At 33.1% G+C, this 26,783-nt stretch overlaps 1 protein-coding gene across 7 annotated transcripts in view; it reads left to right on the top strand.

The window, feature by feature from the left end:
* Positions 1–241: 241 nt before the first annotated feature.
* Positions 242–26,783, top strand: part of Epha7 (EPH receptor A7) — a 164,805-nt gene continuing 138,263 nt past the window's right edge. For 6 of the 7 annotated variants that reach the window (XM_026392742.2, XM_026392743.2, XM_026392744.2 and 3 more), the window contains exons 1-3: positions 257–353; positions 4,740–4,804; positions 8,364–9,033. In XM_026392742.2, coding sequence (XP_026248527.1) covers positions 257–353; positions 4,740–4,804; positions 8,364–9,033 — 832 coding nt within the window. Of the gene's footprint in view, positions 354–4,739; positions 4,805–8,363; positions 9,034–26,783 lie in introns of all 7 variants that reach the window. The other variant, XM_026392745.2, reaches the window with a different exon arrangement.

Below are 26,783 nucleotides of genomic sequence, written 5' to 3' on the forward strand. Positions count from 1 at the left end.
AATTGATATTATTGGAGTGTGGAGCAAGCGGCCGGTCTGCAGTCGGAGACTTGCAGGCAGCAAACACGGTGCGAACGAACAGGAGGGGGGGAAATAAAAAAAAATCTAAACGTGGAGCAGCCGGCCTGGGACCGAGAAGGGGAATCGATGCAAGGAGCGCAGTAATAATAATAGAAACCCACTTCGGAGCAAACAGCATTTTAAAAAGCTGCGACTCAAGATAACTGAAACCTAAAATAAAACCTGCTCATGCACCATGGTTTTTCAAACTCGGTACCCTTCATGGATTATTTTATGCTACATCTGGCTGCTCCGCTTTGCACACACGGGGGAGGCACAGGCTGCGAAGGAAGGTAAGGCGATGGGAAAGCAAAGTTTGTTCTGACTTATTTATTTAGCTGTCTACCTGCACGAGCCGGCTCGTCCGCGGCGCTGCCGGCCGCGCCTCCGGCGCCGGTCGACCCTCCCCCGCCGGCTCTCCGCCCCCTCACCGCTCAGGCAGCTCCTGGAGGACTGGCAGGCAGCTAGCCAGGATTGCTCGAACCTCCTGCAGCCCCGTGCCCGGGGCCGTCTATCCGGTGGGAGCGAGATTTCAAGCACTGGCAGTCTGGAGGGCAGAAGCGGCTTTGGAGGGTGCAGGGGTGGGGTGAAAGGGACAGCCGGTGAGCTCATTCCCTAGGACCTCGGGCGGGTCACATCTCTCCTTTCACCCCTTTCCTCCTCTCCCTTCTCACTGTGTTCACCTCCTATGGAAGCTTCGGCCAGAGTTGGGTTGGAGACTGAGGAGCGCAGCTCCTAGCGTTCCCACCAGCCCTCCAGCGAGCGGAGCCTTCCCAGAGTGCCTGAGACTTTTGTGAGCTCCGAACGTTCGGGTTACTAATGAAGTGCTCACTGCGTCGGTGGAGGCGGCGCGGGCCTGCGGTTGGCGCTCGGCCGCCGGCGCGGAACAATAACGCCTAGAAGGTGGCTGAAGCGGGGCGCGTGCGCCCCGCGCCTGGCGGGCGGGGATGTCTCCATTCAGGGCGCTAAGCGCGCGGGGCCCAGCGACCGTAGGGCAGCGGCAGCCCAGCGGGCACGGTAGGGATGGGGAAGCAGGGGCTGGGCTGGAGCTGTGCAATTTGTAATGGGATGCCGCTGGGTGATTAGAAGTCTCCAATCATTTGACCCAGAGACCTGCAGTACAAGTGGCCAAACCTTGAGGAAGATCTAGGGTTAGTTCTTGTGGGAAGATCCGGTTTCATTTGGCCAGCTAGACACGCCTGTGTATAGTTATTATTATTATTATTTTCCTTCGTCTTTGAACCATTGACAAAAGGTAAAATACCTTTCGATGCCTGTAGTTGGAGCTGAGGAAAAATAAATCCTGTCAATGGAAGTGTCTTGCTTCTGATAGGTGTCACAACCCCCAACCCCATCTTCCAGGCTATATCCCTGTGTATATATGTATATGTGTGTGTGTGTGTGTGTGTGTGTGTGTGTGTGTGTGTGTGTGTATTTTAAGCAAAATACGAATAACAAGGCTAGCGAACTAGCCTTGTTTCTGAAGTGTGAAGTGCAAGAATCTGTTGGATTTAGGTCATGGTGGTAATAAAGAAGGGGAGTAGTATCGGTCCTCGCTATTTCTATTCCTGAAAACTGAGTGATTTGGTGCTTTTTTATTTTCTTCGTGCACTCCTCTTCGTTCATTGAATACCACCCCCAACCCGGTGCCATATTTTACTCTTTCAAATAGCCTGACCTTGTGACCCCAGACTGCACATCTGCATTCTCTGTTGGCGCTGAACCCATTGAGAGAAAACCTTGCCTCTGAGCTAATGGTTATGTGTTTGCAAAGGGACCGACCTCTAATACACATACGCAACCATACACACTAAAATCCACATTTGGATTCTTTTGGCATTTGTGATCAGAAACATGAAGCCCTGTCTCCTTGTCGTGATTCCTTCTGAGTAGCGGGACCGGAGGAAAAGTTTACACCGCCGCGGCAAAGACCAGCGCGCGAGCACACGCAGACTCCAGTAGGAGTTTAAGCTATAAATAACTGCATCACTAGGGGGAGAGGTTCCTGCAGCCAGAATGTCTCACTCGCTTGGCTCTTCTGGGTGCAAATTACGTGGAGTGGATTCTGATTCTAGGAGCCTGCATTTTCTAAATGCAGGAGTGAGATGTTTAAGACAGGTGGAGGGGATTGCTCTATGGTGGGTGGTCGGCAAGTGCGCCCGACTTCTCTGTCTAAGCTCCCCAAGCTCAGTGGTGATCAAGAGCTGGCGTCTGGGAGCGAACTAGCTTCAAGGTGGCCCGCGGCGTCGTGGCACACAGGGGTAAGCGCCTTGAGCGCCTCGAGCAAATATTCAGTCTCTAGGATGGTTCGAAGTGGCTGGAAGAATAAAAGGGATCCCCTTCCTCTACTCTCCCCACGCACTTTCTCTCGCGGAGGTCAGTTTCCCTTCCCGCTACTGGAAGGGCGGGTATAAGTCAGTCTGACGCCTGGAAGCTAAGTGCAGCTGCTGCTTTTCTTTTCTGTAAATGTAGCCGCCACTGTTCCCTCAGAGGAGACGCTTCCCGAAAGCGTCTCTCCTGCTCCCGGCTCTTTCTGGAGCAAGGGCGCCACCGGCTCCCTGGAGTGCCCAGGTCTGGCGAAAGCCTAATGGATGCTTGGCGCGGCTGGCGCGCCGGTCTCGAGCCCCCGCCCCGCCCCGCCAACGGCCCCGCCCCGCCCCCGGCAAGCCACCGCTGCCCGCGCGCAGCCCTGGACTGGCTGGGTCCCGGCGCGCTTGGTTCTAGCTTCCGTGCACCCACCCACGATGGCCCGCGCGGCAGGTTGGGGAGCTAGTCAGCCCTGAACCTGTGTCCCCCATCCGGATCGGCTGCGGGGTTGCGCCTCCGTGGAGATAAGGGAGGATAGCTCTTGGTACTCCCAACAGAAAGGATAAAGCACGCACTTGGGGTTTATCGTGAGAGTGGACCAGGGGAAGTGATATACCGATCACATGAGAGCTGCTTCTGATTAAAAGCTCTGTGGTCGTTTTTTTGGTTTGTTTTGATATGTTGGTTGCTCCCTTGTTTGTCATCACCACCCTACTGTGGCCCTTTGCTCCCACCAGTGGGCTGATCTGAGGGGTGTTGAAATGGCTATGGCAGTAAAGGATAATCGCAATGTTAATTTCATTCCCCCAAACCACCCGAGAAGGTCACCTGGATTTTGAATCCAGTTGTCTATTGTTAGTGCGGAAACAAACAGTTTCAAAAGAAGAGACCAGGAACCCACAGTTTCCTTGTGCTTCATTTCTCTTGCTGAGGGTACAAATAAACTTTAAAATTTACTTTTCACTTAAATTCACTAGTCCAACGATTTGTTAATGGTGACAAATGGAAATACAGATTGATATGTTCTAAGTGTGTGTTTCCTAATTGAAAGGAAGTCAAATGTTTGTGGTTAAGATTTTTTTTTTTCAAGACATAGACTCCCTGACAGTCTTAAGTGTAAAACACTGAAACAAAAACTGATGTCTCTATGACTTATCTTCAGTTACAGGAAATAACTTTGACGTGTGTGAAGCAGTTGAACGCATAATCAAGGGCTCCTTTGTTTTCTCAACACGTTTTCATTACCTTTCAAGTAGTACACATTTTCCCTCTAGTGATTGAGAATTGTTCAGTATTTAAAAAGCTCATTCAACTACATGTTTTTAAGTCAAAATTTTAACATTTTGCTAGGGTTAATGTTAAATATATTTACATACCCTGAAACATATGTTCATATGATTTCTGACCAAATTAATGAATTTGCCAAAATACAGTAGTCAGATAAATATTTTTAAATCCATTAACTTATGTAACTCTGAATCCAGTTTGATCCAAGGAGTTGTCTTTATAAGAGTAATTGACCAAAATGCAATAAAATTATCAAATTGGAAATATGATGTGTATCAATGTATAATATTCTAATGCATTATACTATGAATTCTACTCACAATATTTATTATGCTTTTACAAATATTTAATTAATTACACTATGCCTTTTGATAGAAAAAAGTGGAATACAACTGGTTTTAGAAGTCAGTTCAGAGTTTAGATATACCATTTTGAGAATTTGCTAATTGAAATATTCAGAAATCTAAAAAATACTCAAAGCTGATGTTTGATTAACTAAAAAATATGCCTTGTAGATATTAGTCAATTTGTTTTTCTTGTAATATTGCTTAACAGTTTTGGTATGTATAAGTTATTTTGGGAAGAGAGAAAACACTGAAAAGTTTCTTTTTTTTTAATAAACTCCAATTCTCAGGAGAAAATAGGAAGTACAATTTGCAGAATATTATAAATTAGTGACTGACTGAAGGGTAATATGAGAATTGCACCTTGTTATATTCATGCTGTTGTATTTGAGAAAGTCTGAAGAGTTCAATGGTTTATAAAACTATAACTTGCAGTTGCTGTACAGTAAGTGTATCACATTTCAGTTTTTTTACTGTTAATTTTTATGTCTTAAAATTTATTTTAATATTTTAAATTAAAGAATACCAAATAATATACTAGTATTTACTATCCTTTTTCCTTCAGAAAGTAGAGTATACTTTTATAAAGTAGCTGTTCTTTCCATCATTCATTTATAGAAATAATTATCTGAATATCATAAATCATATAGTGGAAATTATATTAAAAATTTCATATTAAAATGCTTACAGATATGTTTAAACTTTTCATGTAACATTTGGAAATAAAACTTTCTTTTTCAGTACTACTGCTGGATTCTAAAGCACAACAAACAGAGTTGGAATGGATTTCCTCTCCACCCAATGGGGTACGTACTTCTACTCATAAAATACCATCATTTATTCTTTAAAGTAAGAAACAAAATCTCCCTCTGTTCCCCAGGGGAATTATTCACATTCTTATATTTAAAGTGTTTTAAATCGAAACATGTTGTTCAGTGTTTTGTTGTGTTATGAGACTTGATTTCTCTCAATAGATAAAACATATTTAGAACTTGGGGAAATGGGGAAAAATATCCCTATAACCCTAGCTTTTGAGTTCTTATTGTGAGTAGAATCAGACCTCAGGGTCTAGGCTATAAATACCAGCTAATTACAGGGGACATTCCCTTGACAAACTCACTTAAACCTTTCTTTTTGTTGTTGTTGTTGTTGCTTTTTACTTCTGTAATATAATCACCAGATAGGTTGTGTGTAATTCTTTAAAATAGTAAGTAATCTTTTATCCTTTAAAAAAATTAGTTTCACCATCTTTCATAAAATACTCTAAAATGTGACTAAAAATGTAATATGTTGAACATTGAGGCATAAGATTTGCTGTAAAAATTATCCATATTTATATCATATGATATCTGCTGTTATTAATCTGTAGTGATGGCAGAATGACATATTACTGTAAAAAAATCTGCTACAGTAAATGTAACAATAAAAATCCATCAGAACAGGAATAAACCTTAAAAATGTTGACATTTTAAATATTTTTAATATATTTAGAAAAACATTTTTTACATTTTGTTTACTAGCCATGGTTTACTGTCTTAATTCTAATTGTGGGATAGGGAACATTCTTCATCCCTTATTAAGGCAAAATGCTTTGAGAAAGGAGAACATACAGTGTTACTTAAGTTTGCTTCACCACATGAGGAAATCTGGAATCAAAAGAGCTTGAATTCTAAGGATATAAAAACTGTTAGATACTGCAAACAGAAGAATGAAAGTCTGAAAGGGATTTTTTAGTAGAAGAACAATATCATAAAATCAATAAGTCTTGAACTGAAATTTAGTTTTAAGAATGCACAATGTGGACAGTTTTAATCTGCCTAAAATATTCAGAGTTTTCATTACATTAATTTTTGAGAGATTATTTTAGATCATATTTCAGTTATCTCTACTAGTCACAATAAATTATGAAAAAGTGACAAATATTTCATGATTAATATTAAAAGTACACTGAGTTTGAGGTATGAATGTAATACTTTCCTGAAAGTGAAGTGGTTTCCCTGAGTAAAATAATATTCATAATAAAAAAGAAAGATATTAATGATTGAAAATGAAACACATTTCTTGCCAGTAACAGATTTAGTATATTTTCTACCATTCATCAATTAAAACAAATAAAGATAGAACATAGTTTTCTCCCTGAGGAGAAGTAAACTGTTATATGATTGTAGTATTTCACTCATGTAATGCACAAAATTATAATATGACTTTCAATGTTATCTTGGGCTCAAATGGGCATTTTATCAGTCCAGAGAATCTTGGGCTAATAGTTAAACATATATGGCAGTAGGAATCAACAAATATTATTAGAACATGGGATTGACAATATTTTCCATGTATGACACAGATTGATTCAAATGATTAAATGGAAAAATGGAAAAATATTGTTATGAACACATAAATTTTGAAAAAAATATTTTGCAAGTATGCTATAAAAATTCAGTGCCTAAAGTAAGACACCTTTCCCAATAGTGTCATTTTTGAAATGACTGCAGTTTTAGATTATAAAGCAAGAGTTGCTTTAAATCTATTTATGTAGTCTCTCTATTTGTTACTTACATCACAGTTTTCTTGAAAATTTCTCCTCAGAAATAAAGCAATTTAAATACAAATTTTAATTAATTGAGCCTCATATGAAATAAAATTAATTTTTCATGCATAGATTAAAAATATTCTTGAGGTAGATATAGGAATTTTTGAAATATATTGCTTTTTAAGTTAGCCTTAGTTTCTGCAAACTGTGGAATTGTCAAAAAGAGTAAATTTATCTTTGAGGATTTTGCTTTTTTTCGGTAGATTAACATTACTAATCTTACTTCATTTGATAAATTTAATCTAATCAAGAGACCAAACTCTATTCATCCAAATCTATAAATTTTGTATATTTGGCTGAGTGCCGAACAAAGTATAGGCAACTAACTGAAACAAAGAAAAAAATGTGAGTACTGTTAACTACTCAAACAAAATTTGTGCTAAAGAAGGTGCAGTATGAAAATTGGTTCTTTACTATATATGAAGACCTTTGGCGATACTAGCCTGCCACAATAAAATTGTAGCTAATATTATAGAACTATTACAAGAAATTTATAAATTGTAATGTATTGCTATTTTGTCAGTTCTGTTAATTTCCTAAGAACAGTTTTAAAAGTAGATAATAATATTACATAGAACAATTAAATTGATACACTAATCATGTTTAACAAATAAAACTCATTATCAAATACTTGTTATATTGTTTTCCCATCTTTTCTTGAAACAATAGTTTAAATATTATATCCTAAGTGATTTTGGACTTTCGTACTATTATAATTTTATACTTGACATGTGTGATTGCAGAAATTAATACAAGTAGATGCATTTCAGTATTAAGGTATCATAAATGTAAAATAGAAAATTTCCCAATAAGAGTAATAAATAACAGAAACTATTCTTATTCTAGGCTTTTAAGACTATTAGATAAAATGAATTCTTTACTGCTGAGCACTAGGTAATACTATATATGGTTCAACAATCTTTGAAATTGTTACTAAACTGCCTGTTCTTTTTGTTTTTTGGTGAAAACATAATTTTGGTTGGTTTGTAGTATATATTGTATCAGAATATGCATAGACATTTTTAAACTTCTGATGTTAAGCATATTACAAAATGAGGTACAACTTGCTGATTTGTCATGTCTATTGATTGTCTATTGAAAACAATTTTTATAAAGACGAATCACTTTTGGAACTATTTATTTATGGTTATGTGGCTTTATGTACAATATTAAAACAGTACATCAATATATAAACAACTCTGTAAAATGCTACTCCCTTATAGCTCATTTTGAAAAGATTGTAATATATCTCACCTTTTAAATAACATGTCATCGAATATGTTTATATTTCACTTCTCTTGGCATTTTTCTCCCCCATGTTTTTAGGTAATCTGTAAGTTGTAGTATAGTATGGCCACTTAAAATGTCAACTGAGTTTTCAGAAATTCTTCCATGCATCCAAGTGTATATACTTTAAATGGTAATTTAAATAATTGTGAGTCTTAGTCTATAAAAATTGTAATCTCAGTGGAGAATATAGACATAAGCAAACATGCAAAAAGAAATGCTAATATACTAGCAAACAGATATTAAACAAAATGAAATATTTATTGTATGTTCAAACAAAGCAAGCAACATAAGTGATGTTCCAAGCTGAAGTGGAAATCCTTCTTTTCTCTGGTTTGCAGTTTTTGTTGAGATAGGAATCAACATAACACTTTCAATGATCCACATTTGGGATATAGTTCTTCTATGCATTTTGAAAAGCAGCATGTTATCTTTTTTGTTGTTGTTGTTCTGAATAACTGATGACCTTTTCTTTAAAATTTTCACAGTGGGAAGAAATTAGTGGTTTGGATGAGAATTATACTCCAATAAGAACATACCAGGTGTGCCAGGTCATGGAGCCCAACCAAAACAACTGGCTGCGGACTAACTGGATTTCGAAAGGCAATGCACAAAGGATTTTTGTAGAATTGAAATTCACTCTGAGGGATTGTAACAGTCTTCCTGGAGTACTGGGAACTTGCAAGGAAACCTTTAATTTGTACTATTATGAAACAGACTACGATACTGGCAGGATTATAAGAGAAAACCTCTATGTAAAAATAGACACCATTGCTGCAGATGAAAGTTTTACCCAAGGTGACCTTGGTGAAAGAAAGATGAAGCTTAACACTGAGGTGAGAGAGATTGGACCTTTGTCCAAAAAGGGATTCTATCTTGCCTTTCAGGATGTAGGTGCTTGCATAGCATTGGTTTCGGTCAAAGTATACTACAAGAAGTGCTGGTCCATTATTGAGAACTTAGCTATCTTTCCAGATACAGTGACTGGTTCAGAATTTTCCTCTTTAGTTGAGGTTCGAGGGACATGTGTCAGCAGTGCAGAGGAAGAGGCGGAAAACTCCCCCAGGATGCACTGCAGTGCAGAAGGAGAATGGTTAGTGCCCATTGGAAAATGTATCTGCAAAGCAGGCTACCAGCAAAAAGGGGACATGTGCGAACGTAAGTAATATGTGCTCTTATGATTCTTTGAATATTTTTACTACTTCAGATGTCAAACATTTTAAGTAATAATAATAATGATGATTCAAATAAATAAATATGCTCTATATAATCTGTTCAATTCAGTAGATCTGACACAAAGTCACTATCGGACGTAGCAAATGTCTGGTGTGGTATCTGCACTAATGATGTGTTGTAAATATTGGTGACCATGATATTTGTTAAAAAATTAATTTGTCCTGATATGAAACTCAACAGTTTCACTTTGGGCTATCGGGCTTAAGATAGGAGACCAGATAGGTGGACTAGAATTAGGAGGATTAATGTGACATTAATCAGGATTTAATGAAATGTGATTTCTCCTGTTTTTAAGGAGTGAAAAATAGAAGTTCAACTGGACTGCTAACAAGAGCTCCACAAATAGGCATGGCATAAAATAATACCTTTTCAAACTTTAGAAATGTTTATTACAAATAATATAACTTTGATAAAAACTCATTGTATTTCACTTTATAAGACTGCATTTACTTCTATCAAAGATGTATTTCTTTACTGGACTAGAAGTTAAAATGAGTGGTCTTCTGAAAGTCATGTTACAATGGGCCACATTTTTGTGAAAGTGGACCAAAGTGAAGTTTTAGTTATCTCTGTTTATCAGTTGAATGTTCTTTATTTATTTTCAGACAATACTAGCATATAAATTACTAAATCTTTTTTCTTTCCTTTGTAAAACAGGCTTTTCTCTTATATATAATTATGTGGTCGACTGGTCATTATTTTTCATTTTAAAGCAATGCCACATAAACCTTCCATATTGATATTATTCTACATGTAGGTCCTGAAAAAATCTTATTATAAAATTATATTACTTATATCACATATGACTTATAATATATAATACATCACCAAAATAACTTTTGTATATTCTTTATAATCCTATAACAGCAGCCTATGAGGTAGGTTAGAGGGGACTAGAGCTAATCATACCTATTATAACTGAATTTGCTTGATAACATTATTTTCAGACAGTGTATTCTGTGCTTTGCATATTAGCTTACTTAATGAGGTAGGTATGATTATCATGTCTGTTGTAGAATGTAGAAAGTTGACTCTAAGAAGGGTTAACTAGCTTGCTTGGCATTATATTAGTAATATTTGCCTTCCCTTACATTCAAAGTTAAGGCATTCTGACTCTAGGGCCTGGGCTTTTAGCAGCAAAATCACTATTGTTTCTAAGAAGATTCCTAGTAAATATTCTTTTTCATTGCTGAAGTTAAATGTCTCACATGTAGCAATGTTGTGCCCCATATATCATTTAAAAATCATGTTGTTTCCCTATAAATTTTTTATTTTACTGAAATAACTGAAGAAATAACAATTTTAAAATGTATTTAAATCTGTGATATCCCAAACAGTCACATATAGCTCTTGGCACTTTGGAAAGTAGCTCCTCTGAATTCTGATGTGTTGTAAATATGAATTACAAACTGGATTTCAAAGGCATACTACAAAACAGGAATATAAGATATGTCATACGTAATTTTTAAAAAATGTTTACTGCAAGCTTAAGTCGTATTTTAGATACATTGAGTTAAATTTAACATAATATCAAAATTAATTTCAACTGTTTCTTTTTATTCTTATTTTAGCTACCTGAAATTCAGAAAGGACACACATTGCTCACATTATATTTCTCTAGGAAATATAAAACATTTTTAGATAGAGTAACTGCAAATATATTTTCCATACTGTTTGGAGAGTTAAATCCTTTATTAGGATGGTTGCTAAACATACAAAGTACCGTGGCTCAGAACTCGGTTATTTTTTGTACTTTATGTGACAATGTAAAGTGAACTCTAAGCAAAGCAAATAGAGATGCTGTAGGTTCAGGTCTCATAGAACAGCTTAGCAGAATCTTTTCATACGCCTTGAGGGAGTCAAATCTAACTCTCAGTCTTATTTCTTGGCCCCTCACTGATAATATTTTTAATCTAGTAGAAAAATCCTTTAGGTCCTATAGCATATGTAGAAATCAGTACTAGGAGGTAGAATGCTATTGCACAGGGTATGGATAAAAGTATTTCCACTGAACAAATTCTTGCTAGTGTACTAATCATTCAGTGAAAGGTTTATTGATCCATTCGAAGTTACTTGAAAGTGAAGGTGGTTTCCACGGTAATAATTATTTCAAAATTTTAAGAACACTACTACACTTTTGTTGTAAAAGCAGCCAGTTTTAATATTTTGCAGGTCTTACTTGATCTGGAAATAGAATTTAAAAGTTTTGAACATTTAAAAAATGGAAAATAAGAAAAGAACAGATATACATATAGAAGTACAAAATTAAATTTGCTTAAGAACAGAATAGGAAATAACATCAAAGGTCTTGCTGGTTTAAAATTTAAATGTTATAATGAAAATCATAGTAATTTTTTGTTTCATTTTGTGCAATTTAATTCCAATGAGTTCTACATTTATTTTCCAAGAAAAAGCAATCAGGAAGTGTGTGAGTTCTATACATTTAAGTAGAAAATTTAATAAGAAAAAGACTTTAACCACAATAAACAGATATATTTACTATTAAAACAAAAGTTCCCAATTTCTTCCAAATGAGCAAAACCATTTCTTTAAAAGTAGTAGTATTAAAATTAATTGTTTTAGTTTTAAGAATTGAAAACACATTTGAATACCAAGATTATTGCAAGTTATATGATGTACCTAAACAAATAAACTAAAATTATTCCACTGCTATCTCCATGAACCCTGCCTTGGGATAGATGGAATTAGGTATTAATAGTAAGTGTCTATTTAAAAAAATGATTAAAGAAGGCAAGATGCCTCCTTACGGTCTCTTATATGTACATGGCTGTAAGTCAGGTAAATTGTTTATGACATAACTTTCTTAATTTTTTAGACGTGGTGATGTTGACAAAGGAATTAAATACCTTAAACTTAACTATGGAACCATGTTCATTTGCAAAAGCACTTCTCTCCCTGGCATAATTCCAGTGCATTGCTGTAAGAGTGCTTGTCTCTGGATTCAATCCAGGTCTGCCTTTATAATATTCCTCCTGTTTAATTTCAATGATTCTGTTAAGAGTTTGAAAACAAATCCAGTACCATATTGAGGAAAACTAATGTTTTGAGAGAGGATGCTGGTGAGTCCCTAGCCAAACAAGGGTGGTTAGTCACTTAAAGGCAAGTTTATCTGGGTACTTCCTGATGTGGTAGCCCATTGTATGTTTGATAAGAGGATAATATGAAATATGAGTAATGATGAAAACTGATAACAATTTTGATGGGTTGATATGATTTTTGTTTCATGAGCTTGAAAAAAGAACTCAGTTTTGAAAGCAAATTATTTCTCAGGTCTTGTAATTCTTAAATATAATTCTTTCATGAGAATACATATTCACAGTAATTTTTAAAATATATAATTCCAGTTAGTAGGCTTTTCTTGTCACAATTTATTTTGAAAAATTTACTTTTAAGTTGCAATGTCTATTTAAACTAGCCAATATATTTTCCTAGATTAAAAATGTGATTCTTTAAAAATATAGAGCACATTATTATGTTTTACATATACAAAAAAGTTTTGAGAATGCTAATAAAATTGTATAATGAAATATATCTTAAAATTTTATAATTTCTGTATCACTTTATTCAACTTAAAAATTAGAAAGGTGTTTTGAGATGTGTGGAGCTCAGGATTATGACTTGGATTTGGGTAAGAAATACAGTGTATGCTGAACAAACATGTTCATTTTCTCATTTAATCCTTATCACATCATTAAGAGATGGAAAGTTTTATGTTTTTCTCTTTCTTTCAATATATGAAGAAATCAAAGCCCAGAGACATTAATAAGTAATATAATTAGATGAGAATTCAGAATCCTGATTGTCAATTTGTCTTTTTTCCCCACTGTACTATACTGCTACCCTAAAATTTTCTCTGGAGTTTTCTAGTTATATCTTAGTTACTGAACAACTGATGAAACATTATTTTAAGTAGGGTAACTAAATGCCCAGTTTGCCTAGAATAATTATTTTACTTGTTATAATTGCTTTTTTTTCAATTTTAAATGTGCTTTTTCTGATGAAATGATAAAATATATCATTTAACTATAAAAAGTTAAGGATGTAATGTAGTTTCATGCACATATTCCAGAACATAGAAATGTGATTCACTTACCGTATTTATTGCAATTTTAAATTTTCTGAAAAGTAAAGTACAGAAATTTCCTTTTTAGTGATTTTATGTATATAGATGAATAATTTTCAGTTTAATGATTTTACTTGATAGTCACTAATTATTTTCCATTAATAAGTTAGCAGTTCTACAAATATTTTAATGTATAATTATGCACACATTGCATTTATAATTCTATAAATTAAAACCTGCATTCAACCTAATAGCCGTAACAATATTTAAAATCTGTTTCTTGATTAGATATTTGGAAAATCATTCTTATTTTTTATAGGCAAGCAACATGTAAATTATAACACCAGTTTTTATGATAACAAACAAGTCTTTAATTAAATAACATATACTGAAATGGAAGATAACCACAAGGTAAATGTGAGTTTTTTAAATAGAGTTTTAAAATTCTGTCTCCACAACTTACCAGGTACATAAAGTAGGACAAATTCTCTAAACTTTAATTTCTTTAAGTATAAAATGGGGCTAATAAAAATAGTACCTCCCTCACAGCATTCATGTCAGAATTTAATGAAATAATACATGTTAAAACTCTAAGAATAGTATCTGGGACATAGCAAATAATCAATGAATACTTGCTGTTATCTTATTATTAATAATGCAACAAGGAGTTTGCTAAGTAAAGAAATCTCATAGTAATGAGTGAATGAGTATGTATCTTATAGAGCAGAAATAGTTAAATATCCTTTGAACCAATAATCTGTCTCAGTTATTTTACTTAGGAGGACATTTAAATAAAAGAACTTTTGACCTAGGCTTTTTTTCTCTCAAGCAATGTGCATATCTTCAAGTATTAGAAACAATTGAAATGTTAGAAATTAAGGTATATCATATTAATTTAGTTTAGTTCTTAAAATATCAATACTGCCTATCAATGATAGAAATTTTGAATTGTCTTATTTAATAATATCAACAAAAAAGAAAATAAACTTCTGCATTTATTGATATTTAGAGTCATGCACAATATACCCAGAGAAAAAAATGGGTCATAAATATAACAATAAATATGTTAGAGAGGGTGGGATTATGAGTGATCTTTTGTTCTTTCAAAGATTTTAAAATATGGAGAAAATTAATTCTTATCTTTTACAATTTAATTTTTAGTTATAAATAACCTGATAGTTCATACAAATACAAGATGAATTATACCTTCAAAGTATGGGTTTTCAAAATTATATTAGCTTCTGTATAAAACAGATAATGGAGCATAGTAAATGTCAAGCATAATTTAAACAATATAAAAGGCTAGCATTTCAAAGCATTTGATAGGATTTTATTCATTTGGTAGATTTTATTCATTTGATCATTAGTTATTAATAGATAGCAAGTCCTATTTGAACTCCTCCACGTGTATTAATAAATTTAATCTTGGAGGCAGGTGTCACTAAGTCATTTTGTAGGCATTATCCAAGAATAAAGCGCTACTTTAATTGAAGTATTAATAAAATACCTCAATAGTATATAATAGGTTACATACATCACCTGTATGATGTATGTAAACTTTTTTATTTTTTGGTACTGGGAATGAAATTCAGGGGCACTGGGCCACTGAGCCACATCCCCAGACCTACTTTGTATTTTATTTAGAGACAAGTTCTAACTGATTTGCTTAGCACTTTGCTTTTGCTAAGACTGGCTTTGAATTTGAGATCCTCCTGCCTTGGGCTCCCAAGCTACTCTGATTACAGGCGTGCATCATCACATCCGGATAAATTTTTTTTTAATGTAAAGAAACCAAAGCATATTGAAGATGGGTTAAGTACTGACTCTCACAGAGTGGCAGCCTGCTATTAAATCAAGGTGCTCTGGCTTCATAATCCCTAACCTGTACCCTGTTTTTTTTTTTTTTTTTTTTTTTTTTTTTTTTTTTTGTAGAGGAGTGTTTTATCTATTGCAGATGCTTATAAAAATATAATTTCAGAATATCTAGAAAATAAGTGATACTAACCTGTACATTTTCTTTCATTATTATTTCAACATTTTTGTCTCTGTCTTAACTAATATTATAACTATTTTATCTCCTTTGTCATTTTCTTTCCTATTCCAGTTCTTTAAGTGGCAGTCAAAATATACTTTGTAAGTCACAATATAAATGAGGTCCTTTTATTATTGAGAAAATGCCAATAATTGCCCACTGAATTGCCCACTGAATTCACTATTTTTTATGTTGGCTTTCAGATCCTTTCATCTTGACCCCAGTTGCATATTTTCCTTCAGGTCCTTACTCATCTACCTGTCAATGGCCTTGTTCTACCTTGTAGATATTTCTGGGATGCCACATTAATTAATATTTGGCCTCTAAAAATCAGGAAAACAAATTAACTCCCATGCTTCTTATGATCACTTACTGTACTGAAATCCTGCTTCCTGGTAGAAGCTTTCCTGCCTTCTGTAGTTACTTCTTGTCTGTATTTTGGTGGTTATGGTTAGTACTGATCTTCTGGGTCTTACCATGCCTTTATTATTTTCTACACCCATACCTTATGTTGTGGTTTCCGTACAAAACCCACCAGGGTAGCTTAGGTTAAAAATTTAGACCTTTCAAATTAAATGCTATTTATACCCGGTTTGATAATATTTCCTTTTGAATAGTTATTCTCCACCCTCTCCCCATGGCAATAATGACATGGTATTACATTTTATTCATATGTATTTCATATGTATTTCCCTGTTACACTGTATAAGCTTTGTAACACCCCAAACTTAAGCGTTCTACCGACACAACACAGTAGTACATGCAGTTCCTTGAATGACCTTAATCTTCTAATAAGTGTTCATCAAATTTCTTAATGTTTAGTCATATACTACCCACTGAAAAGGCGAATATTTTCTGACTCCCGGTTCCTGTCATTAATTTACTTCTATACTTCTATACATGGCTGTTCTCTAGGAGTTGTCTTAAACTTTGGGAGCACAAGAACTCTCCATTGTGTTTCACTTTCATTGTCACATAAAGCAGGATGATGTGCTCAGAGTTACAAATATGAAAAGCACACTGATCCAGATTTGAGAAACTTATTTCTATAAAAATAACTGTTTTTCTTCATTGTTTTGTACCATTTCCCGTCTCTGCCTTTTTGTCTTTCTTTTCAATTTCTCCACCTCCCTCCTGGAATGAAATGAGAAGTATTTCACCCACTTTGTATGTCTTGAGAAACAAAAAACCAAGAGTTTGAGAACATTTTCTAAATCAAAGAAGTCTGGAGAGCTGTCTATCTTTCTTACCTGGAAAAATAATTTTTTATCTAAAATTATATTTTTTTGGTTCTGCATTGTGTATCACAAATATTTGAACTGAAGAACAAACAAAAATAAAAACAAAATTTAGAAATCATTCCCTAAGCTAAAATGATATTCTTTTCTGTAAATTGAAAAGCATGTATGTTTCATTATATGTCAAAATGCATCTCTAGTTTGAATTATACCTCTATTACCTTTATAATTTTACCCACTCTCTTCTTTAAATTATTCACATTCAGAAGCTCCTAGTTGTCTTAAGGCATTTTTGAATCTGTAATGGATCTGCAGCAATGTTACCTCCATGGTCCATGCCCACAGACATCTATTCCAGAAGCAACTGCTCTTATCAGTTTCTTTTGTACTTTCCAGAGATAGCTGCTCATATATTTTTATAAATGTAGGGAAATATGATTGTGATATTTACAAGTAGAATCATTTCACAGTTTTCTTTTGGACATTGTATGAGTCTTAACATTTTCCTAATTTTTTTTTACTTATCTTCAGTTATTTTTTTATGTACCCACAATACATTGAGTATGGTAATCAATCAGTAAATAAAGAAGAACAGAAAGAAGCATGAACCAATAAAAGGCAGGAGAAAATAAGGAAGGAAATGTGAAATTATGTGTCTGATTTAGTTTTCTTTAATTTACGATTTCTAATTAAGATGATATTAGCAAGTATATGGTCATGTTTTATATTTCTAGTGGAAATTTAAATTATCTTTAATTCCTGCCAGGTGGTATCATAGTATAAATCAGATATTTTGGATTTAATTTTATTTTTATATATAATTTACAGAAATTTCCTCTAAGACAATTATTACTAATCTATAAAACATTTTATTCACAATGATTTTGTCTATATAGAGCTATAAAATATAGTTATATTGTATGAAAATAATATTTTCGTGAAGAAATGTAATTTGGCTATATCCGTGATATTTTTCTCTATGTGTATGAAATATGATATATGAATCATAGAAGAAGATTTCAGAAAATCATTTTATTTCAGTTTCTCTCACATAAACTATTTTAAATTAATACATCACCCTCAAAATAACTCACACATTTAATTTTATGAACTGGATTCATATCCTCATTAGTTGTTGATATAAAGACAATATGTAAAAAGTAAAATGTCATATACACATATAATTTAAGGTTTTATTTTAAACATTTCAACTTGGAGTTTAGGTAAAATTAATGATTTATAGACATTTTTATTTTCCTTTTGTACTAATGGTATAAAGTTTGTTAAAAGTTATTGAATCTGCATGTCACAATGCAATAGTAGTCCCAAATGACAGCCTTTCCTAGGAACCAAACTTTGGTTCATTCACTTAAATTACTTACTTTTGGCCATGAATGTTATTTCTTGTCTCCAATGTATTAGCAAATCACGTAACTTTGAAAGGCCGTATACTATGCTTGCTCTATATCTTGCAATATATGTCACCTAGTCAAGCCCCTCACCTCTGGTCATGTTAGCCTTTGACCTGCAATAAAGTCATTACCGCTGAATTATAACTTTTTGTAGAAAACCCAAATCTGTGGAAGGAAGTACCATGGTGCTTTTCAGTAAAGTATAAGGTTGATCACATATAATTTTAACTGCATATCTTGCATTTATTATTATTAAAGTTGAATGATCAATGATCTTTTATATTGGTATAAGCTCCTTTACTTCTTAAGAACATTTACAAAAAAGACAGGGCATGAGAATTAGAATAGAAGTGGATAGAGTAGAGTGTATCTAAAGAATGTACTTAAATTAGCAGTTAATAGATGTAATAAGTTTATTTTGAGAAAATAAGTGAAAGATTAGTAAGCTCACTATATGACTTTATATTTACCAGTGATTTATATGTACCGTGTCTATTTTAATAGTAGTTTACTACTATTGTCCAAACTACTTCCTATGTAGGTAATTATACTTAATGACATTAATTACATTAATTTAAAATAATAGGTTAAACTAATAAACCTAGTGGATTTTTAGAAATCTTTTTTATATCCAATTTTAACAAAGTGAAATAAATTATGATGCATAGTGTTCCTAATTAAGTTGATATTTTCATATAACATAGTTTTATCCTTCAAAAGATATAGGAGGTAAGATACACTACTTACCCACTGAAATATCACACATTCTTTATAACAAAGATGCTTTATGGACATACACATGCTATTTAAGGATATATTTTCTTACAAGAATATTAGAATTATAAATTCTTGGAATGTGAGTTTATATCATAAAAGATAAATTAGAGGGTTTTAATTTTGATGGTCTTTTGTTTTAAATCAATGGGATAACTAAAATCCTCAAATATAGTTCTAATAATTCATCCATGAGAGTTGCAAAATTAAAATCACAGATTTCTCTGTTTTTTTTGTACTTCACCATCTCAGTTATATACAATAAAAATATACATACACACATATGCACATAAGCACACATATAAATATAAACATGTATACATGCATACATAACATATAAACCTTCATATACACACAAATACACACACTCAGCTATGCCCATCAAGAGGAAATCATACCTGAAAATTATGGAACAAGGAAACAAAGTTTATTTTTCTCCTTGACCCATTTTTAAGTTTCTAAATTGCTATTCACTAATCCCTTAATTTATAAATGCTTAAACAGTTAAGATTTTCTTCTCTGTGACTGTCATAATTCAACAATTATAAAGAGGCTAAAAATTCTTTTGTAATATTCTTGAATTATTATACATTTAAAGAAAAAAGAAAATGAAGTCACCACTATAATGTCTTTAAATTAGGCTTCAAAAAGCCAAAAATTTACAAACACCTTTTTATTGTGGTAGCTGCTTATAGGATATCTTTACAATATGTAATACTTGAAGATTATGTCCTAGAATAGAAGATAAAGTAAATTCACTCTTTTACTTATGCTATATTTCTGTAATATTCTAGATATGAGGAAAATGGATTTTAGCAATAAATACATGATTTGAATACTGTGGAAATTGTGTGTAAATATATTTTAAAATGAGAACACTGGATACCTCTTACCTTTCAGTAACCTAAGTTTTGAGCAGGAACAGTCTGCTGCTTAACCAGGCAAGTTTTGAATTGAATCCCTCTGAGAATCCTTCAGACTTTAGCCCCTTAGCCTTTAAAAGGACAAATGGACAATTCTGCTAAATATGTTTTACCAAACTGACCCTTAAAATTAGCACCTGGTAAGCTTAGACATTTATGTGGGAGCTGGAAAGCATGGGGCTCCAAGTTTATATTGAGATGATTATTCTCATTTTCTGAAGGAAATCTGGCAGGAACTTTTAAAATTTATTATAGGCCACAATTCATACTGTGCCTGAAGTCCCCTCCATGTTAATTATACAAATCAAATTAAGATTTCTAATTGTATTCCAATAAAGTATAAAATTACAGAATAAAAATAATATATAGGAGAACTGTGTTTTTCAGGGATGAGCATAATGATTTGGTAATTTTTCCACTTTGAAAACTTCTTAGGTATGATAGTGTTGCCACACTAAATTCAAACAGCTGTTTTGTGGACTTTCAAGATTATTTGTGGACTGCTTATGTACCTAGGCTTCTTTGTAATACAGCTTGCCTGTCATTAAGGTAAAATGGAATTTATTTTCCATTCCTACTCCCTCTAGTTAGTGAGTTCGTTCGTTCGTTCGTTCGTTCGTTCCTTCCTTCCTTCCTTCCTTCCTTCCTTCCTTCCTTCCTTCCCCTCTTTTTTCCCCCCTTATTCTTTCTCTGCATATTCTCTAACAGTGTTTTAGACTTTGGCAATAGCTTTTTATTTACTCACACTATTCCTTGTTTAAAACTTTTTAGGATATACCTTTCCATCTATTAAATGGATTGAAATAGTAAAAGTACATCTACCCTTTCCATTATTTATGTTTATTTATTGAAACATAAGTTTGTAGCTGGTAGCATTTTACCCTTTTGCTTACCTTACATGACAGCCATCTAACATATTCAGTGTGATGCATATTAATAGTTAAGAGAAGTAATTGAACATTACTTATAACTCTTATTCTTTATCATTGCAAAGTTTTGATCTAATGATGATATATATCACAGTTTGCTTTATGTTTTCTAATAATTTTCTTTTGGAAGTACAAGAGATTAAACCCAGGGGTACTTTGTCACCGAGCTATATTCCTGAACTTCTTTTTATTTTTTATATTGAGACAGGGTCTTACTAAGTTGCTTAGAGTCTTGCTAAATTGCTGAGTCTGGCCTAGAACTTGCAGTCCTCCTGCCTCAGGCTCCCAAGTCACTGGGATTACAGGAATATGCCACTGTTCCCAGCTCCAATAGAATTCTTAATTAGGTATAATAAGAAGTACAGTTTTTACCTCTTTAAATCAATAGCACTGTTCATAATTTATAAAACCTTCTGAATTTAAAAATAAAAGAGTTTAATAAAGGAAAAATGAAATGATAAATTAAAAAAAACCTCACAAATCACAGTTGAATTCTGACCTGTTTTGTAGAGTTAGTAACTAAACCACACTTGATCAGTGCTGAAGTTTAAAATCCCTTTTGTAACATTAAGTGTATAATTTCAGAATGACCATCCTTAGTTCCTAAAAGGAATGCAGTCAGTTGTACTTATGAGTGCTCAGAGTTCTTAATCCTTATTTATTCAAAAACGTGTAGCAGTTACATTATGGAATGTTTAAGTTGGAGAAAGAAAAGCAGAAACTTAGGATAAGAAAGAATGTAGTAATAATTTAAAGGTTTTTGCTGCTGGAAAGTCAGATTAGGGGTGAATATGTAAGGAACAAGGTTAGAATACTAACACAACTTGTTCTGATCTTTAGTTTTTAAGGATTTTCTGTCGTAGTGTACTCTGTTGCAAAGAAAGCAAACTACATGTTACATTTGTAACAGAGCATAAATATTCAGGAGCCTATAAGTAGAGCTTGTTTAAGCTCTATATGATAAACAGAAACTAAGTTTAGGCTGACTTTAAAAATTTTTTTTAGTTATAGATAGACACAATATCTTTATTTTGTTTGTTTATTTTTTTGTGATGCTGAAGATTGAACCCAGTGCCTCACATGTGCAAGGCAAGCGCTCTGCCACTGAGCCACAACCCCAGCCCTAACTTTTTGAAAAATGAAACATTGATGTAAACCAGAATCCACTTTAAGCAAAAATATTTTATTGTAGCCATTTTGTTTCCTCCTCCTCCTTCCCTCTTCTTTTTGCCATTTTCTAATTTATAAGATGAGAATAAAAAAGAAAAAAAAAAAGAAGGAAACAAATAACATGTCAACTCTTACATGTGGATAATCTGTACCAAATATAATGTACATTTTATTCATATAATCCTAAAGGGCATGGCTATTTATTATTCATTAATGTCAGTGGATAACTGATTGTCACTTGTCAGAGTGGACTCTGATGGAATGTTGGCATTGATTGATAGATACATTCATGGAAATACACATTGGCAGACTGCTTAGGTTACTTGAACACATACCATCCTGAACTCAAATTTGAGGGGTGAGGAATTTTATTGGTATTCTTATTTAAAAAATTATATATAATGAATAACTCAACTGATTCTTAAGAAAGTTTAATTTTTAGTGCCACAGTTATTGCATAGAGTTCGATTTTTAAAAAATAAAATTTCCTGGTGCCTGAGTACACATCTTAGAAGAAGACTTTTGATTGTGTTCAGATTTATAGAAAGAAAATTCTAAATAAAGATAAATTGTGTTGCAGATACAAACTTGAAATTACTAAAAGTTTTCTTGAGGAAAATCTATTACTTCAGATAATAAAAAATGCTTTGTTGATGTATAATCTATAAGATGTTAAAAATGAAAGTAGCTAAGCTCTTTCATTGCTCCTTGAAGGATTGTCAGTATTGTATGTTTTCAATAACCTTACCCATCTCAGTAAGTGTACTTGTTTTAATTATAGTTGATATATTTAGAACAAGGTGTTGGCTACAGAAATTTTAATTGATGGTTGTTTTCAGTCATAATTTGTTAATTTCCTCAAGCTAAATAAAATATGTAGAACTATATAATCTTTTAATCAAGGCTTAGTCACTTTTATTCCATAGTAAAGGAAAGTGATCATATTAAACTCTGCTTGCATTTTAGTAAAACGTTTAACATAAGTTCAAATTAGTATATTCTTATCTTTGTTGTAAAGTCTACTTTTATTTTTGCATTCCTCTTTTATAATGATGACTAGTTTATTTATATATGTGTTACTGGCTAACTCAGCAAATATTTTAGATCATACTTTGTATGGAATAAACAGTGTTGACAATTATGTATTGTAATGTTTTAGAACTTCTGAATTATAAATCCACATATAATTCAAAATAGTCATTTTCTCTAAAATGTGCTACATGTAGAGTTACTTTACTATAAGAACTTTTAATCATTTAAGCATATGTATTTTTAAACATTGTATCAGTAGCAAATATCCAACGTATTAAATTAGCTCATGGCTAGCATTTGAAAGTAACGTGATTTTTCTAGCATCTTTATTCTGGAACTTTGTTAGATATTCAAGATTCTGTGTGCTTTTTTATCAAATGTTCAGCAACTATACAATAGGAAAATATGGTTCTGGATATTAATAAACTATTTTTAGTTACATACATTTAAAATATGGTATCAATAACTTAATTTAGATGAATGGGGTAGCATTTTTTCCTACCTTCTGAAGAGTTCTGTATAATAGCTGTAAACATTAGTTAGTCATCAAAAAGAGCATGGGAGTTCGAATTTTCCATTTAGAAATATACTCTGAGATTATTTCAGGGTTAATTTCAACAGATAAATGACAAATCACTATTAGTAAAATGACATTGGGAAACTGAGATGAATAGTTCAGCATTTTCTGAGCTGACATGATGTTTGCTGTCTAACTGCATCCTTTCCAATAGGTAGCAGAGAAGCAATTACAAAAAAAAAAAAAAAAAAGACATCTGTGCCAAGGTTTAGCCAGCCAAAAAGGGCAAGATCTTGTGTTTAAAAGGTAGAGAATCCAATCGATGAAAATGTCTGGATCTGTTAGCACCAATAAAGCTGAAGGCCACTGGGAAGCTCAGAGAGGGTCTTTTGTTGTAGAGATAGAAAGAGACCCAAACTATGACACTTTGTGGGGAGCAGGGTCAGCAAGGAAGATCATCCATCTTCTTCAGTGGCAGCTTTCTGTCAGATTCTAACTCCATTTAGTGGAGGAACTAAGCCTCTACTGTTGACACCGACTGATTCTCAGCCAAGTGTAAATGAAGCTAATATTCACTGACCTTATGCATAGCAAATGAAGCCCTCCCTGTCATTTGAGAAATAATGTTATCTGACACTTCAAAAAGTGAGTGATGGACAGAAAGAGAGGAAAAGAGAAAGAGAGGGAGAATGTGTACCAGCATGTTTCTCTGTGTGTTGGTCCAAGAAGTGAGGATACGTCCTTCAGCTACTCCGTATTTTCACTTACTAATCACTGTAGCTACAGATTTACCATTTTGACATAAATTTAACTTTGTAGTGTTTTCATATACATGGAATGACATATTACATGACAAGCTTGGCCTTGCTGTAGAATAAGCTCTTGTTTAGCTTCTTCCAGTATTTACATGCAGTGTCTGGTCACAGAAAGAAAAGGTTGAGTTTCTTTTAATAATAGCTATAACTTTGCAGTTTCAAGTTCCTTGTTTACATTCAAAACATAATCAGAATATAATAATTTTTAAAAAATGGATCAATCTCATTAGAGAGCAAGACAAAGTCTGTATTTTGTTTATGATTTTTAAAGCATCGCCTAAAAGGCCCTTTTCTTTCTCTAGCTGTGTCTGGTGCAATCTAACAGTTGTTCTTCATCTCTAAATCAAGATATTCATAGTTTGCTCACTGAGGATACTAATTTTATACTATATATTTTCTTATTATGAAGGAATTTTCATTATTACTCTTTTAAAATGTTTCAAGAAAGTGAGAACTAAATTCAGCAGAGTCCATAAATATCCATTACATTAATGATATAAAATAGTTGCAGTATAGTAAAGCATTACCATCCACAAAAAGGAAAAAGAGTTGTGGCAAATATGAAACAATGATTTCAAAGAATGTGTGGAATGTAAGGATTTGTGGAAAAGATAAGTTAAAGCATAGCCTTAGGTTTTCAAAGAGTTTCATGGAAGGTGATTATCTGCCATGGTGGATTTCATGAGAATCGCCAGAACAGATCTGCATCTAATTGACATCAATCATGTTTGGACTGAAAATAAACAGTTGTAAAATTTTTGGAATCTGTCTATTGATTTTTTTCACCTCATCACTCTTGTTTATTTGTACTTATTAAAGGAGTGAACATGTTTCTTGTTCTATTGAACTTAAAAAGACAGCATCTGATCGGTAAGATATTTTCTTCTCGGTTCTTTTTTACAAGTAACAAAAATCAGATGAGATCATGCACAAAGTTACCTCCTGGCAGTATTCCTAAATCTAATCATACAAAGACACTAAACATGTGTTTAGTCAATTATTCTTATTTTTTTCCACATTTTTTCTGGACCTAAGCACCCTGCTGAGGAAAATGATGCTCAAAGACCAAAGAGAAATTATCTGTGTCGACAGTGACTTCACTGAATTCTTTTATATCTTTCTCTCATCAGTTATTTATCCTTTGCAGAACTTAACCATTATCTATATAGCAAGCTTTAGCATTGTGCCTTTGTTTATAAATTACATGCACTATTTGTAGAAATAGATACTAAATTTTGTCAATGGAGCAAATATTTTTGAAGCAGTATTCTGACAAAGAATAACTTAAGTATTATCACTAGTAGAGATGTTCATGGCAATGGAATAAATACAGCTGCTTTTTAGATCTTTTGAATTATAATAGTCAGTTTCTATAAAATGTCTTTGAGGTAAATCTAATGGACACAAATACAAACATGTATACTCCAGAAACGACAAGTATCTCCTATTCTGGAGATAAAACATGGACAAGTGATTTACACAGCTTAAGTCTCCTCATAAAAACTTTGTGGAAAAGCTGTCTGATACAAAAATATATACTTTTGTGAATTTTTATATTACTTTGTCTGCAGAAATTTAAGTGTTTCTATGATGCACAGAACAAAGGAAAAATTGGTTAAAAAGCCATGGATTTTGCTTCATGGAAGCATGAGTTAATGGATTTAGCCAGGTGTTTGAATCTACACTGAAAGACCCATTCTACTTTCTGATCTGCAAAAGTCATATTAGATTAGTAACACTAAGGTTTAGAAACCAAAATATCATTTCATGCTGCTGTTAAGTAAATTTCAGCCTTTTTTGCCCATAGAATTTACATAGTTCAGTCCAGTTCATTCCTGATAACCCAGTATGCTAACCCAGTATGCTAACCCAGTAGGGTATTTTTATGAAAATTAATGCATTATGATGTCATAAAAGCTTCCAGAAACTTTCTAAAATTATTCCATATGGAATCATTTCAAGCAGTGGTGTTATCTCACAGGACATCTTGATTTATTCCTAGATGTATTGTTTTAAGGAACTTTAAATTTAATCAGACTATACAATCAAGCAATTTATTCAGAGTTTATTGCAATTATTATCATAAATGATTATTAGTACAGTGACATATTTTGTTCTAACTAGTTTTAATTTCTTCTTTAATTTCTGGTGCTATATTAAGAGATTGCTGTTGTTTAGTAAATAAATGTATGTAAATATGAAATAATTATTCCCAACAAAGAATTTGATTCCATTTAGTTTTTAAGAAATTATTTAAGTAAATTTTTATTTTAACTTTTATGTTTTTGTATTTAAGCTGTCATCTGGAAGTTATATGATATCAAAATAGACATCATGTTTATTGTTTTTACAATAATAAATGGTGCTTTATTGTTTGATAGATATGGCATGGTTTTATATTTAAATGTTAAAGTAATAATTTCACATTTAAGCCAAAATGAAAAGAAGCCAGTCTATTCCTTGGCAGGCAATTTCTATGTTTTGTTTTTCCTGTTGAAAAAGTAAAGAAAAAATGTGAGACAGATTCTTTGTAGTATAATCAATTGGAGAGTCATAGAGTGAATAGTGACATCCCTAACTGAGATCCATATAAGTTGTTGTCTTTTTCTTTGTCAGTTTAGAGGGGAAATAAACTAGAGTTCCAGTATCTGTTCTGACTCCCCCATTTCTTCCTATTGAGGCAGTCAGGAAAAAAGCACAGGTAACAACTGCAAAGGTAACCATTCCTTGGAGGGCAGGGTTGATT

This window comes from Urocitellus parryii, chromosome 8 (assembly GCF_045843805.1).
Source record: "Urocitellus parryii isolate mUroPar1 chromosome 8, mUroPar1.hap1, whole genome shotgun sequence".
Taxonomy (NCBI): domain Eukaryota; kingdom Metazoa; phylum Chordata; class Mammalia; order Rodentia; family Sciuridae; genus Urocitellus; species Urocitellus parryii.